This window comes from Bos mutus, chromosome 8 (assembly GCF_027580195.1).
Source record: "Bos mutus isolate GX-2022 chromosome 8, NWIPB_WYAK_1.1, whole genome shotgun sequence".
NCBI lineage: Eukaryota > Metazoa > Chordata > Mammalia > Artiodactyla > Bovidae > Bos > Bos mutus.
This window is the reverse complement of record NC_091624.1, coordinates 104,323,314-104,340,386: the sequence shown is the minus strand read 5'-3', so window position 1 is coordinate 104,340,386 and position 17,073 is coordinate 104,323,314. Positions and strand designations below refer to the sequence as shown.

The 17,073-nt window shown below is 37.3% G+C and overlaps 1 protein-coding gene across 2 annotated transcripts in view; it reads right to left on the bottom strand.

Moving 5' to 3' along the window:
- Positions 1–17,073, bottom strand: part of GLRA3 (glycine receptor alpha 3) — a 201,029-nt gene that overhangs the window by 98,718 nt on the left and 85,238 nt on the right. For both annotated transcript variants that reach the window (XM_005892179.2, XM_005892180.2), the window contains exon 4: positions 606–829. In XM_005892179.2, the coding sequence (XP_005892241.1) occupies positions 606–829 (224 nt within the window). The remainder of the gene's footprint in view (positions 1–605; positions 830–17,073) is intronic.

Below are 17,073 nucleotides of genomic sequence, written 5' to 3'. Positions count from 1 at the left end.
TAAATAGCAAAGCTGAATTTGAATGAGTTTCAAAGTTCAACTGTCAAGAAATGTTACTATTAATGTTTATATTTTGATATTATTGCTATATTTTGGTATTAGCTTTGAAAGGCTACATGGTCTTCGGAGAAATGTATAGTAAATAACCAAAATGTAAATTAGATCTTTTTCTAAAGATTGACCACAGAAGTTCAAGGACATCTTTAAAAAATACATACACCTGATAAATAATTTATGGGAAATGGATCCCAGAGAAGCAAACCTAAATATTACCTCCTGTATAAATATTTAAAGGAAGTATGCATACATAAAAATGTAATCACAACATATGATTCAAACTACATTCAATTTACCTTTAAACCACCCACCAATTTGGCTGATGTAAGAACCCAGGCCATTTATTTTAAAAAGTGGATTTCCAAGAATCACTCATATAGTTCCTGGATCTGGAATTTGGTGTCTTAAAGTTGATTAAATATATTTGGGAAATGATATATCATAGGAACTTAAGTGGAACAATGAAAGCACTTACTCAAACATTTCAAAACACTCACTAAAAGCTAAAAAACAAACAAACCACTACTCTGTTTCCCTGAAATGCTCACCTTATTGAATAAAGAACATTCCCATTCTTGAAAATCCGTAACAATTTGTTGTCTGTAGTCACTTCATGAAAGTTGGCTCCCTTTTCATTGGCAAAGAACAAATCAGGTTTCCAAATGGAATCCAACATGGAAGGGTCTAGGTCTAAGGAGTCATCAGGGTATTCACTGTATGCAAGACGCGGGTCGTTCCATTTCTGACGAAGAAAAATATTCACTCTGTAATCCTGTGACGAAAGAAAGAGGGGAAAAGGCCTGTTTTTAAACGCTTTGAACTGTATGTGTTAGTCTTTCGGCTTCTCTGCCGCCGCTGCTGCTGCTGTTAAGTCACTTCAGTCGTGTCCAACTCTGTGCGACCCCACAGACGGCCTCCTACCAGGCTCCCCCGTCCCTGGGATTCTCCAGGCAAGAACACTGGAGTGGGTTGCCATTTCCTTCTCCGATGCATGAAAGTGGAAAGTGTAAGTGAAGTCGCTCAGTCGTGTCTGACTCTTAGTGACCTCATGGACTGCAGCCTACCAGACTCCTCCGTCCATGGGATTTTCCAGGCAAGAGTACTCTGAGTTATAGCAAAAACTGCTGACATCCTTGTGAGATTTCCATACCCCTCAATCCTCAGTCATTACCACCAACAGTCTCTAGTTCTGAGGCTTTGCCCATGTTTCTACATGCCTCCAAAGAAAAGGCCACAGAAGAGCATACTTTTACCATGCTTATATTTTGCTGTTCCATTCTATTTTTACTTTCTTGAATAAAATACTGAATTGCTATTGGGCACTCAGAATAAAATATTTTAGAATCACTTCTTTTAGTAGGTGTCCATTAGCATCCAGAATGCATTTAGTAAAATTTTCTTGAAAGCTGCCTATTCTGTAAAAATAAACATATGTATTTTTTACAATAAAGCCCCATTTTCTCATATTTAATATATCACAAAGGTTCTATGAAACTGGTGAAGTAGTAAAAATAAAAGGCGGTTTTGGAATAATAAAGGAATGTTATTGCCAGTAATACTTTAAGATTTGACTTATGAGATTTTCCAATTAGATCTTTCATAGTTGAAGACAATGGCACCCCACTCCAGTACTTTGCCTGGAAACTCCCATGGATGGAGGAGCCTGGTGGGCTGCAGTCCATGGGGTCGCTAAGAGTCGGGCACGACTGAGCGACTTCCCCTTTCACTTTTCACTTTCATTGGAGAAGGAAATGGCAACCCACTCCAGTGTTCTTGCCTGGAGAATCCCAGGGACGGGGGAGCCTGGTGGCTGCCGTCTGTGGGATCACACAGAGTCGGACACGACTGAAGTGACTTAGCAGCAGCAGCAGTTATTAATGAAAGAAAAGTCAAAGATTCCAATCAAATTCTTGCTTATAGGTTCCAGACTAAGGTTCAGTTCAGTTCGGTCCTCAGTTGTGTCTAATTCTTTGCGACCCCATGAACCACAGCACGCCAGGCCTCCCTGTGCATCACCAACTCCTGGGGTTTACCCAGACTCATGTCCATTGAGTCAGTGATGCCATCCAACCATCTTATCCTCTGTCGTCCCCTTCTCCCCTTGCCCTTAATCTTTCCCAGCATCAAGGTCTTTTCCAATGAGTCAGCTCTTCGCATCAGGTGGCCAAAGTATTGGAGTTTCAGCTTCAACATCAGTCCTTCCAATGAATATTCAGGACTGATTTCCTATAGGACTGACCGGTTGGATCTCCTTGCAGTCCAAGGGACTCTCAAAAGTCTTCTCCAACACCACAGTTCAAAAGCATCAATTCTTCGGTGCTCAGCTTTCTCTATAGTCCAACTCTCACTGGAAAAACCATAGCCTTGACTAAGGTACAGAGTGACAAAGATTGACAACCATGTGTTTGTGTTGTATTTGTACACAGTAGGTAAGTACTATCTATGACTATAAAATTTTGAAATGAGCAAATAAACATGCAGACTTAGTACAAGCATAAGTAAAATGAACATTTTTAAGAAAGCTTCATTTCCATGGAAGATAGCTAAGGCTGGAGATATTCAGAGAAACAATATCTGTTTTCATCTATTTTATCATTCTTTTTTTTTTTTTTTTGAAGCATAAGTTTATTTTTTTTTAAACTTTACAAAATTGTATTAGTTTTGCCAAATATCAAAATGTATCATTCTTTACATACCAAATTACCAGTCACCAGAATTGAATAACCAAACAATCAGAAAAAATGCTTCCATAATATTAGACCCAAAGATTGCTTATCTTGCAATGAGGTCAAATTCAGAGTTTGAAGTGCATGTTACAAATACATATGTTTCCTTGATCATTATTTTTGCACTGGGACTCTTATATTCTAACTGGAGCTGAGGTTACACACCAGAGAGTACTTTTCTGCTTTCTAGTTGCTCCATGTATCTTCCAAAGTGACAATGGAGCAGAGATCACTTCAACTTTCTACCACAAAACTCACATTGATGTGGAAATCTCACAAGCCACAAGGACGGGTCGTCCTCCCCCAGCATAGGGCTCAGAGCCCAAGAAGTACATTTTCATGGCTGGTGGTCAGGCCCCATATCCCTCGCTGTCCTGTAGTCTGTGCCTCCACCCTAACTACCACCAAACGCATCAGTGATGGGACTAGCATCAGTTTGCCTCCGCCTGGTCTATAGGGAAAGACTAAAACAAGACAAGTTATGATGATATCTGCCAGGAAAAGTAACTGATTATTCCTTTAAGACTGATTCGTAAGACATTTTTTTAAAAGCTGATGTATTTTTATATTGTAACTAATTTATTGACGGAGTACTCTGCGATGCTAAGAGTACTTCCAAGCTGCAGTGTATGTGATAAGGTGGCGCTAGTGGTAAAGAACCCACCTGCCAATGCAGGAGACTTAAGAGACATAGAGAAGGCCCCTTAAGAGACATGCCCCTGGAGAAGGGCATGGCAACCCACTCTAGTATTCTTTCCTGGAGAATCCCATGGACAGAGGAGGGTCACAAGAGGAGGGTCCATTGTGTTGCAGAGTCAGACATGACTGAAGTGACTTAGCCTGCCCGTATGTGATAAGATTTGATTGACTCTCCTCATCTTTATATGATTGATTTAGTGATCAATTTGATACAAACAATCGCAGATTCTTCCAGAAACACTTTTTGCTCCAAGAATGAGCTGGAAAAAAAGACATCAAGTAGCCTTCAGTTTGTTTGTAAATCACATAAGGAAAACATCGACTGTCATCCGTCAACACAGCCAAATATTTTCCTGCGTCCAGTGTGCTCCTTCTCTGTGAATAACCAGAACTATCTTTGTTTAATAACATGTCTAGGTCTATGGTTTAGAGCCAGAGTCCAAAGCATACCTGAAAAATGACCATTTTCTGAAAACCCAGAAACTTAGGTTTTAACAGTCCACACAGTTTAGGTTTTGACCTGCCTGCAAATGAACGTTGTGATGGGAAGCTTCCCTATCAAACAATCAGCTTCAGCTTTTTGAAAATAGACATTTAAGCCCAACTCCTCAAGCCAATGTATCCCATCTATGCTCAGCAACCTATTATATTCATTATTTTTGAATTCTGAAAGGAAGTGAAAGAGTAGTCTCTCAGTCATGTCCAACTCTTTGCAACCCCATGAACTGTAGCCCGCCAGCTCCTCTTGTCCATGAAATTCTTCAGGCAGGAATACTGGAGTGGATTGTGATTCCCTTCTCCAGAGGATCTTCCCAACCCAGGGATCGAACCCAGGTCTCCCACATTGCAGGTAGGTTCTTTATTGTCTGAGCCACCAGAGAATCCCTTATGAATCCTGATCATATGTGAAAATGTGCAAAGACAGGCAAGGGTATAAAATAACAAATGTGTATGCAGCCTATGGAGAAAAAAAAAAAAAGTTAAATGGATTTACTAAAGTCAGTTTAAAAATCCAATCATTCCTTGGATATACTTAAAGACTAAGTGTCTTTGTTTGTTTTGGGTGGTTTTCTGTTTTATTTATTTATTTTTATTAACAATTTTGTGTTAGTTTCAGATGTGTTTTATTAATGGGATTTTCCCTGTTCTCCTGGCTCTGCTTCTATAAGGTAGAAAATGTAGAAAGGTCATATGTGAGTTTTAAAAAAAATGAGATAATACATCATGAGAGTAAAATCAATATTTTTATCTCACATTTCTAAAATCTACCCATTTATTAAATTCATTCCTAAGTTTTATAAGGCAGCTGAATTGACATTTACATGCCTAGAATCATATTTTAGGACAGAGACATTAATGATTCCTTTTCCCTAGAAATGTATTTTGTAGTAATATATATATGGTTGCAAACTCTTCAGAAGTTAATTTTATTTTTTCATCATTTTGCATGTCATATAATTACTGAGTTATTTCTAAATGTTATACCAGTGTATTAATCTTACACAACAGTGATAGAAACATAATCATTATTTCATAAATATATAAAAACTAATTTTGACATTTTGGAGTCCAAATTTATTATTATTATTAGAATAGAGTGTATCATGTTATTCTAACTACTTTAAATTAATTGTGCAGGAAAATATTCTGTTGACCAAGTAAAATTATATACCACGTTTGGATTTGAAAATAAGCATCTATTAAAATGTGGTTTAAATTCCATATGTATGTCACATAGTAAATAATTATAGAACCACACTAAACTTTCTCTCCTAGTATTTGAAATCTTACATTACAAGATACAAGTAAATAGTAATTCTATTAGGTAAATATTATAATGATTAATACACTAGGCTCAGAAGTAAATCTTCTTGGTATCAAATGTCAGCTCTCCCAGCGAATAGCTTTCTTTCTAAATTAATTTTTACTGGAGTATGATTGCTTTACAGTGTTGTGTTAGTTTCTGCTGCTGCTGCTGCTAAGTCGCTTCAGTCGTGTCCGACTCTGTGCGACCCCATAGACGGCAGCCCACCAGGCTCCGCCGTCCCTGGGATTCTCCAGGCAAGAACACTGGAGTGGGTTGCAATTTCCTTCTCCAACTACTGTATAGCAAAGTGAATCAGCTATACATATACATATATCCCCTCTTTTTTGTATTTCCTTCCCATTTCAGTCACAATAAAGTGCTGAGTAGAATTCCCTGAGCTATATAGTAGGGTCTCATTAGTTACCTATTTTATGTCAATCCCAATCTCCCAATTCATGCCACCCACCTCTTCCCCACTTGGTGTCCATGTTTATTCTCTACATCTCTGTCTCTATTTCTGTTTTGCAAATAAGATCATCTATACCATTTTTTTATATTCCACATATATGTGATATTTGTTTCATATACAATATTTGTTTTTACTTTCTGACTTACTTCACTCTCTATAAGTCTCAAGGTCCAGCCATATCTCTACAAATAATAATGTAGTACATATATACAATGGACTATTACTCACCCATACAAAGGAATGAAATCTAGTGAACAGCTTTCTATTCTTTCTGTACCTTGTTTGATCAATGGTGAGACAGGGATGATTATAACACCACTTCCTCTGATAGGGCTCTTGTGAGCACTGGATTGATCTACGTGAAGCACTTGGAACCACATTCACTAAATGTTAGACTCTCAAAATTAACAGCTATGGTAAACAGAAATTTGCTTGTATTTTCTGTCTAAATTAGTTTTGAAGTAGTAGTGGCATTTTTGTTTGAATTTGGGATAACTGAATTTGCCATGGAAGAATAGGGGATGGATAACTGTAATGCTGAAATCTGGTGAATAATATCTTTGAGAATTTGCAAGACTATATGATAAACATCATTAACTTTTGTATTTCAACATCTCTGTATTTTTATATTTTCTGTTTATTCCATTGCCCCTCCTCTCCCTTTATATACAAACATAGATACATATACACATATTAAATTTGTTCTGAGTATATAAGGCCCTTTTCCATCACAGTAAGTACAGTTTACATTTCACTTTGTGCTGATGTTACACTAGGTGCTCCGTGGATTCCTTCTACTATCCTCAGAGAAAATCTGTAAGTGTTATTAGGTGTACTTAACTTCACAGGTATGGAGAACAGAACAAAGACGCATTAAGTAACTTCAGCAGGATTACAGACCTATCAATGGCAGAGCTGTAATTCAGGCCCAGAGGCTGTGTTTCCAGAGTTTTAATGATGTACTTACTGACTGTGTGATCCACAGCCATTTATGATTCCCCTGTATGCAAACCAAACATTTTATAAACAAATACAGATTCTGGTCTATGTGGTTAATGGTGGGGATTTCTTGGTAAGGAATTTGGGGATTTACTGATCAACATGCTCTCTGATGGGAAATTACAAGCACTAAGTCTAAGTATGCCCAGACTAAATAATAGTTGCCACGTTGTCATTTCTCCATAAAAGGTACCCTGGTGGGAGAACAAATTTAGTGGAAAACATAACCCTATGTATTAAATCAGCTAAAATGACATATAGAATATTATTTTCATTTTTGCCTTCAGTTCAGTTCAGTTCAGTCCCTCAGTTGTGTCTGACTCTTTGTGACCCTATGAATCTCAGCACGCCAGGCCTCCCTGTCCACCACCAACTCCCGGAGTTCACCCAAACTCATGTGCACAAAGTCTGTGATGCCATCCAGCCATCTCATCCTCTGTCGTCCCCTTCTCCTCCTGCCTTCTATCTTTCCCAGCATCAGGGTCTTTTCCAATGAGTCAACTCTTCGCATGAAGTGGCCAAAGTATTGGAGTTTCAGCCTCAGCATCAGTCCTTCCAATGAACACCCAGGACTGGTGTCCTTTAGGATGGACTGGTTGGATCTCCTTGCAGTCCAAGGGACTTCCAAGAGTCCTCTCCAACACCACAGTTCAAAAGCATCAATTCTTAGGCGCTCAGCTTTCTTCACAGTCCAACTCTCACATCCATACATGACCACTGGAAAAACCATAGCCTTGACTAGACGGACCTTTGTTGGCAAAGTAATATCTCTGCTTTGGAATATGCTATCTAGGTTGGTCATAACTTTCCTTCCAAGGAGTAAGCATCTTTTGCCTTATAAGGATGTATATAATTGCTAGCAACTAACTGAAATGACCAATTAGAAAAAAAAAAAAAAAAAGTAGAGAGAAATAATAGCCTAATGTTAACAAAGCAAGTTAAGTGCTTCTCTTTCCTCTGATCCATAATTCAGTTCATTTTTAAATTTCCTGCTTCAGGAAATTTCTAACCCAGCAACTAAGCCTGCCCCCAACCCTTCCCTGCCCTCCTTCTCTACTCATTCCTGTGCCTCTGTCTCCTCCTTCATCCTTCTCCTCCTGCCCCTCACTCACACACATGCACATGCCACACTCAATCTTACTACCTGTTTAGGACCTGCTGCCAAGTTCCTGTTTTGTGGTTGTGTGCAGGTGTTTTTACATTGTATTGTTACAGATCCAAAAAAAAAAAAAAAAAGATGTCAACAATGCTAGCACTATTGATAACTTGATACCTTTGCTTTTTTTTCTTTTTCCTACACAGTGTCACACAGTTGAAATTCTATCCTCCCTGCACTTTTGCATCTTTCATTTCACTTAATGTATTTTAGCATTTCTTGGTATTCTTCTTATTCATCATTCCAATGGGTATATGATGCACTTTTTTTACACAAATACTTTTTCATATGATTGAATAGGATCTAGTGCATATGGAATTATGCAAGTTGTGAAAAAATTTAGTGCTCATTTATTTTCAATAGCCAAATAAATGTTTGCTTTATGTCTCAATAAATCTGAGCAAGAATTAGTATAAAATACTTATAAAGAATCTGTGGAGCATATTACCAGAAGATAATATTTCTGAGAAGAAAGCATTTAAATAAGAAATTAATATCAAAGACACTTAAAAACTCCATGTATTTGGAAATTAAATGTTCACTTTTAAATGATGGGTTTATCTAAGAAGCCATAACAAGGAAAATTAGAAAATATTTGTAACAGAATGAAAATGAATAAAGAATTTATCAGAATTTGTTGCAAGCAGCTGAAGCTGCCCAATGCAACTAAATACATTGTGGAATCTTGAATAAGGTATGAAAACAAATAATGGACACTAGCATAAAATTTTGTGAAATTTGAATAAAATCTGTACTTTAGTTAATAATACTGTATCACATATTAATTTCCTGGGCTTTTTTAAAACAACATAGTATTTATATTCTCAGAATTGGATTAGAAGCTTCAAGTCTTATTCAAAAAAATTTTTAATAAAAAATTACTTTTGGGAAACAAAAAGGCTTTTAAAAAGCTAAAATAACAAGCTTTCCACACTTTAAGCAGTAAAATTAAATGCCAGAGTAAATGGAAATATATCAAAGTTTTCAGTGAATATAAATTGGAAATCTAGGATTCTATTCATACTTGTGATTGTAGCTGTGGTTTAGTTGCTAAGTAGTATCTGACTCTTGCAGCCCCACAGACTGAAGCCCACCAGGCTCTTTTGTCCATGGCATTCTCCAGCAAGACTACTGGAGTGGGTTGCCATTTCCTTCTCCACTGTTCATATTTAGTCTAACTTTATTGAAGCTTTCAATGGCTAAGTCAAAGATCTCTCTTGGTAAATGTCATTTTGCACTTAAAAATATGTGGATTATTCTCAAATATCTTTTGATATTGATTTTTAACACAATTCCACAGAGATAAGAGAACAGACTCTGTATGATTTCAATACCTTTAGACCATGAAATTTTTGCACCTTGTTTTATGTCCGTGGATATGTTCCAGTGTCTCCTGGTATATAATCAATGGGAACTTGAATAGAATTTGTCTTCTGCTGTTGTGTGAAACTGTATAAATCTTAATCATGTTTAAAAAAAGAAGATATTTCTAAAACAAGACTTTGAAAATGGTATTCTAAAAATAATCATCACAAAACAGAACAAGAAACACCAAACAGGGTATTTTTTTCTGGATCACTTGAGTATTTCCCAATTGACTGTAAAACTTATCATGTAAAATTGGGTTTATAGTGGCAATTATTACTGCCTTTCTTATTTATAATTTGATTTACTGAGATTGGCTTGACAAATTATACATTCACATACTAAATTTTGAAAAGGATGTTCTTTCCCAGGTTAAAGAGCTCAGTTGCTATCCCATTTTTAAAGATATTGATGATGTTATCAAAGATGTTGTTAGAAAGTGGTACTTAGCCTGATTAACGGAGAAGGCAATGGCACCCCACTCCAGTACTCTTGCCTGGAAAATCCCATGGGTGGAGGAGCCTGGTAGGCTGCAGCCCATGGGGTCTCTAAGTCGGACACGACTGAGCAACTTCACTTTCACTTTTCACTTTCATGCATTGGAGAAGGAAATGGCAACCCACTCCAGTGTTCTTGCCTGGAGAATCCCAGGGATGGGGGAGCCTGATGGGCTGCCGTCTCTGGGGTCGCACAGAGTCGGACACGACTGAAGCGACTTAGCAGCAGCAGCAGCAGCAGCTTGATTAAACTATTTGAAATTTATTTTACATTCATGTAATTTTTAACTTGATAAAAATTTTGCCCGAGCATGTAATTATTCATTTACTTTCTGCAAAAAGTAAGATGTGAATACTTAACGGTACATAAATGTATTTGATCATGTGTATGTTGAAAAGTTAAGTGTAATCTGTTTATTTTCCATATGTTGAAAAGTTGAGATAGAATATATAAAGATCATGACCCAGATAACCATATGGGTGTGATCACTCACCTACAGCCAGACATCAAAGACTGTGAAGTCAAGTAGGCCTTGGGAAGCATCACTACGAACAAAACTAGTGGAGGTGATGGAATCCTAGTTGAGCTATTTCAAATCCTCAAAGATGATGCTGTGAAAGTGCTGCACTCAATATGCCAGCAAATTTGGAAAACTCAGCAGTGGTCACAGGACTGGAAAAGTTCAGTTTTCATTCCAATCCCAAAGAAAGGCAATGCCAAAGAATGTTCAAACTACTGCACAATTGCACTCATCTCACACGCTAGCAAAGTAATGCTCAAAATTCTCCAAGCCAGGCTTCAACAGTATGTGAACTGAGAACTTCCAGATGTTCAATCTGGGTTTAGAAAAGGCAGAGGAACCAGAGCTCAAATGGCCAACATCCACTGGATCACAGAAAAAGCAAGAGAATTCTAGAAAAACATCTATTTCTGCCTTATTGACTACAGCAAAGCCTTTGTGTGCATCACAACAAACTGGAGAATTCTTAAAGAGATGGGAATACCAGACCACCTTATCTGCCTCATGAGAAATCTGTATGCAAGTCAAGAAGCAGCAGTCAGAACTGGACATGGAACAATGAACTGGTTCCAAATTGGGAAAGAATTACGTCAAGGCTGAATACTGTCACCCTGCTTATTTAACTTATATGCAGAGTACATCATGCAAAATGCTGGGCTGGATGAAGCACAAGCTGGAATCAAGATTGCTGGGAGAAATATCAATAACCTCAGATATGCAGATGACACCACCCTTATGGTAGAAAGTGAAGAGGTACTAAAGAGCCTCTTGAAGTGAAAGAGGAGAGTGAAAAAGCTGGCTTAAAACTCAACATTCAAAAAACTAAGATCATGGCACCTGGCCCCATCATTTTATGGCAAATAGATGGGGAAATAATGGAAACAGTTGACAGACTTTATTTTCTTTGGCTCCAATCACTGCAGATGGTGAGTACAGCCATAAAATTAAAAGACACTTGCTCCTGGGAAGAAAAGCTATGGCCAACCTAGACAGCATATTAAAAATCAGAGACATTACTTTGCTGACAAAGTTCCATCTAGTCAAAGCTATGGTTTTTCCAGTATTCATGTATGAAAGTGAGAGTTAGGCCATAAAGAAAGCTGAGTGCCAAAGAATTGATGCTTTTGAACTGTGGTGTTGGAGAAGACTCTTGAGAGTCCCTTGGACTGCAAGGAGATCAAACCAGTCCATCCTAGAGGAAATCAGTCCTGAGTATTCATTGGAAGGATTGAGGGTGAAGCTGAAGCTCCAATACTTTGGCCACCTCTTGGGAAGAGATGACTCATTGGAAAAGACCCTGATGCTGGGAAAGATTGAAGGCAGGAGGAGAAGGGAATGACAGAGGATGAGATGGTTGGATGGCATCACTGACTCAGTGGGCATGAGTTTGTGCAAGCTCCAGGAGTTGGTGATGGACAGGGAAGCCTGTCATGCTGCAGTCCGTGGGGTCACAAAGAGTCAGACATGATGGAGCGACTGAACTGAACTGATGTTCAAAAGTCCAGATAGAATATATTTATTTTAGCCAAAAACTCAACAGAATTTATTGAAGTTAAAAATATTGAAAGATCAAAGTTATTAAGAGTTGTCCAATAAATATTTATTTATCATGTATTGCTAACCTGGAATTTAGTTAAGTGCTGATGATACAATATTGAAAGATAATGTCTGCTCTCAATTTGTTCACTCTATTATAAAAGACAAACTGTAAACATAATTTTTTCCATTACAAGTGCTATATTGAAGTGCACAGCAAGCTATGGAAACATAGGGAAGAGACGGCTATTTTATTATGATAATATTTTACTAAAGACGAAAACAGACATGAGTATGTATGGACTTTAATTGGAATGCTATATCAAGAATAGAAAATAAACATATAAAATGCATTTTAAGAAATAAAAGATAAAGTTGATAATGCTGCTGCTGCTGCTGCTGAGTCACTTCAGTCGTGTCCGACTCTGTGCGACCCCATAGACGGCAGCCCACCAGGCTCCCCCGTCCCTGGGATTCTCCAGCCAAGAACACTGGAGTGGGTTGCCAGTTCCTTCTCCAGTGCATGAAAGTGAAAAGTGAAAGTAAAGTCGTTCAGTCATGTCCGACTCTTCGCGACCCTATGGACTGCATCCTACCAGGCTCCTCCATCCATGGGGTTTTCCAGACAAGAGTACTGGAGTGGGGTGCCATAGGAAGCTATAATACCAGATATATTTTTAAAGTAATCAAGTAGAATAATAAGTGAATGAAAATATACAATTGTTGATATTAAAGATATAGTAAATATGTAAAAGCATGTAAGAATCAGTTGAAAATAGAATTTGAATTGAATCTACAGCTAAAGAAATATCCCATGTTAAAATAGAAAATAGTTTCTTAGTTGAGGGGAAGCAGGGAGTGACATGAATTTAAGGGAAAAATAAATATCCAAAAATCTTTGTGATGATGGTTGCACAACTGTGTGAATACTAAAAATCACTTAAGTCTATACAATTTTAGCTAGATTAATTGTCTGGCATGTGTACAGTAAGCACTTATCACCTATACTGGAAAATACTTAGACTGGCAACAGACTTCTCCACATTAATAATGAAATTCACAACACAATGGGTCAGTTTACTCAGAATACTGAGGAAATTACAGTTAACTTTGAATAGTGTACTCAATAATATAATCTCAAAATCAAAGGTGAGTCAGTAAAGAAAAATACACAATTCAATCTTGAACATTTACAAAATGGACTTCTAATTAATTTACTTTAAAAAGACAGTACAAAACCCACAGAATTCTGTTCTGAAATGCAAAAAGGAATGATGGATGAGAACTGGTCCAAGTGGATATAAATTTGACTAGTCTTTGAATTTATGGGGTTCAAATGAACTGAAAAATGGAAAAGATATTATCATATACTAAGACTAAAACCATATGTAGAGATACCTCTAAAATATGTTAAACTCTTTCATGCAGGACATTTCATAATTTCTTGACAATGTAAATATTTAAATGGAGAGAGATGCCATGATTATACAAAAAAGATTAAATATTATGAGGTGAGCAATTCTTTCTAAATTGATTGTTAGATCCAGTGCAACTTTTATCAAAGTCCATCAAGTTTTTTGAGGAGATTGACAAGCAAATCTTATAATTTGTATGATTATAGATGATAAGATCCAGGAATAGCCAAGACATGCTTATAAATAAAGAACAAACATGGAGAGATTTCATGTAATAGATGTTTAAAATGACTAAAATGCTGTAAGAGATTATGATATTGGTGCAAAGATAAACCTAATAGGACTAAAGGAAGAGCCTGGAAACAGTCCTTATTTGACAAAAAAAGTTTTCAGATGAGAGCTGGGTGCTTAACAAATGATTCTACTTAGGCCAAAAAGGTCACATTTTATGTCTACATGATACCAACCAAGAAAGCAAGTTTGGGTAGATTAAAAGTTCAAGCAGAATAGTAAAACTGAAAAAATAGAAGAAAATATAGCAGAATATTCTATGGCCTTGACATGAGGTAGATTCTTTAATAAATTCTATGATGTCAAAATTAAGAAATTCTATTCATTAACAGGCTATTTAAGGATAATGAAAAAAACAGACCACAATGGAAAAAGATATTTGCCACACTGGTAGAACTCATGATTTGCCATTGCCAGAATATAAAAAGGCTCACACCCGTGTATGAGAAAAAGACAAACAACTGAGTGGATACAGTCAAAGAAGAAATGCTTCACTGGACAGAGATCACGAATGTCCAATAAATATGTGAAAAAATGTTCAGATTCATTTGTAAATAAAGATGTGCTAATTAAGATATTGAGATACCATTTTAACCTACTGGGTTATTAAAAATAAGAGGTTTGATGACACAGATTTTGACAAAAACATAGAGCCAAATGATAGCCTATATACTGCAGCTGAAAATTGACACTGTAATTTTTTACAAAAACTGTATTGTAAATTTGAATACTCAATTATACAAATTATAATTAAATACTCAATTATAATACAAATTATCCTGAGTATGTGAATACTCAGGATACCAAAATTTTAGTTCTAAGTATAAATCTTAAAGAAATCCTTCCACTTGTGCACCAGGTGATATTAACAAAATATTTATAGCAGCACTGTTAGTGATAGTGAAAAACAAAACAAAAACTGGAACCAATCCAAATATTCATTGGCAGAAAAATGTATAATATATTATAATATGTCAAAAAAAAAGATACCATATAACAGTGAATATGAATTAATACTACTATTTGCAATGAGGATAAATCTTAGAAATGTTAAATTTAGTAAAAAAAATAAAATAAATGTTATAGCTCCACTTTTGTAAAATTAAAAACCAAGCAATGTCTCTCTCTCTCTCTCATCTACCAACCTACCTACCAATCTATCTATCTGTGTCTCTTTCCATCTCTCTAATAAAATTTTGAGGGCAAAAGAATTATAAACACAAAATGGTTCACAGTGGTAACCTAGGGAGACCTTAGGAGAATGGGATTTGGGAAGGGTTATATAGGTATGTTTAATATTGGTAACGTTTCAGTTTTGAAATTTGGTGATGGTAGAACAGTGTGTTATTGAATTATACACTGACACTTACATATATGATTTATGTAACTACTTACCAAAATATTAATATATGAATATGAAATTAATCACTGGAAATGCTCATTGGAACTACCATGTTAATTCAGGGTAAATACCCTACACATTGTAGCGTGTTTCCATTTATATACTTTCAGTTCAGTTCAATTGCTCAGTCATGTCCGATTCTTTGCTACCCCATGGACTGCAGCATGCCAGGCTTGCCTTTCCATCAACAATTCCTGGAGCTTGGTCAAACTCATGTCCATCAAGTCGGTGATGCCAACCAACCATCTCATCCTCTGTCATCTACATCTCCTCCTGCCTTCAAATTTCCCATCATTAGGGTCTTTTCTAATGAGTCACTTCACATGAGGTGGCCAAAGTATTAGAGTTTAAGCTTCAGCATCAGTCCTTCCAATGAATATTCAGGACTGATATCCTTTAGGATTGACTGGTTTGATCTCCTTGCAGTCCAAGGGATTTTAAAGAGTGATCTCCAACACCACAGTTCAAAAGCATCAATTCTTTGGCACTCAGCATTCTTTATAGTCCAACTCTCACATCCACACATGACTACTGGAAAACCATAGCTTTGACTAAATGGACTTTTGTCAGCAAAGTAATGTCTCTGCTTTTAATATGTTGTCTAGGTTGATGCTTTTGAACTGTGGTGTTGGAGAAGACTCTTGAGAGTCCCTTGGACTGCAAGGAGATCCAACCAGTCCATTCTGAAGGAGATCAGCCCTGGGATTTCTTTGGAAGGAATGATGCTAAAGCTGAAACTCCAGTACTTTGGCCACCTCATGCGAAGAGTTGACTCATTGGAAAAGACTCTGATGCTGGGAGAGATTGGGGGCAGAAGGAGAAGGGGACGACAGAGGATGAGATGGCTGGATGGCATCACTGATTCGATGGACGTGAGTCTCAGTGAACTCCGGGAGTTGGTGATGGACAGGGAGGCCTGGTGTGCTGCAATTCATCAGGTCACAAAGAGATGGACACGACTGAGCAACTGAACTGACTAAACTGAGGTTCATCCATAGTTTTTCTTCCAAGGAGCAAGCATTTTTTAATTTCATGGCTGCAGTCACCATCTGCAGTGATTTTGGAACCCAAGAAAATAAAGTCTGTCACTTGTTTCATTGTTTCCCCATCTATTTGCCATGAAGTTATGGGACTGGATGCCATATTTTCATTTTTTGAATCTTGAGTTTTAAGCCAACATTTCACTCTCCCCTTTAACACTCAACAAGAGGGTCTTTGGTTCTTCTTCGCTTTCTGCCATAAGGGTGGTATAATCTGTGTATCTGAGGTTATTGATATTTCTCCTAGCAATCTTGATTCCAGCTTGTGCTTCATCCAGCCCAGCATTTTGCATGATGTACTCCGCATATAAGTTAAATAAGCAGGGTGACAATATTCAACCTCGATGTAATTCTTTCCCAATTTGGAACCAATATGTTGTTCCATGTCCATTTCTAACTGCTGCTTCTTGACCTGTATACAGATTTCTCATGAGGCAGGTAAGGTGGTCTGGTATTCCCATCTCTTTAAGAATTCTGCACAGTTTGTTGTGATGCACACAATCAAAGGCTTTGCTGTAGTCAATAAGGCAGAAATAGATGTTTTTCTAGAATTCTCTTGCTTTTTCTGTGATCCAGTGGATGTTGGCCGTTTGAGCTCTGGTTCTTCCACCTTTTCTAAACCCAGATTGAACATCTGGAAGTTCTCAGTTCACATACTGTTGAAGCCTGGCTTGGAGAATTTTGAGCATTACTTTGCTAGTGCGTGAGATGAGTGCAATTGCATGGTAGTTTGAGCATTCTTTGGCATTGCCTTTCTTTGGGATTGGAATGAAAACTGAGCTTTTCCAGTCCTGTGACCACTGCTGAGTTTTCCAAATTTGCTGGCATATTGAGTGCAGCACTTTCACAGCATCATCTTTGAGGATTTGAAATAGCTCAACTAGAATTCCATCACCTCCACTAGTTTTGTTCATAGTGATGGTTCCTAAAGCCCACTTGACTTCACAGTCTTTGATGTCTGGCTGTAGGTGAGTGATCACACCATCATGGTTGTCTGGGTCATGAAGATCTTTACTGTATAGTTTTTCCATGTATTCTTGCCACCTCTTCTTAATATCTTCTGCTTCTGTTAGGTCCATAACATGTCTGTCCT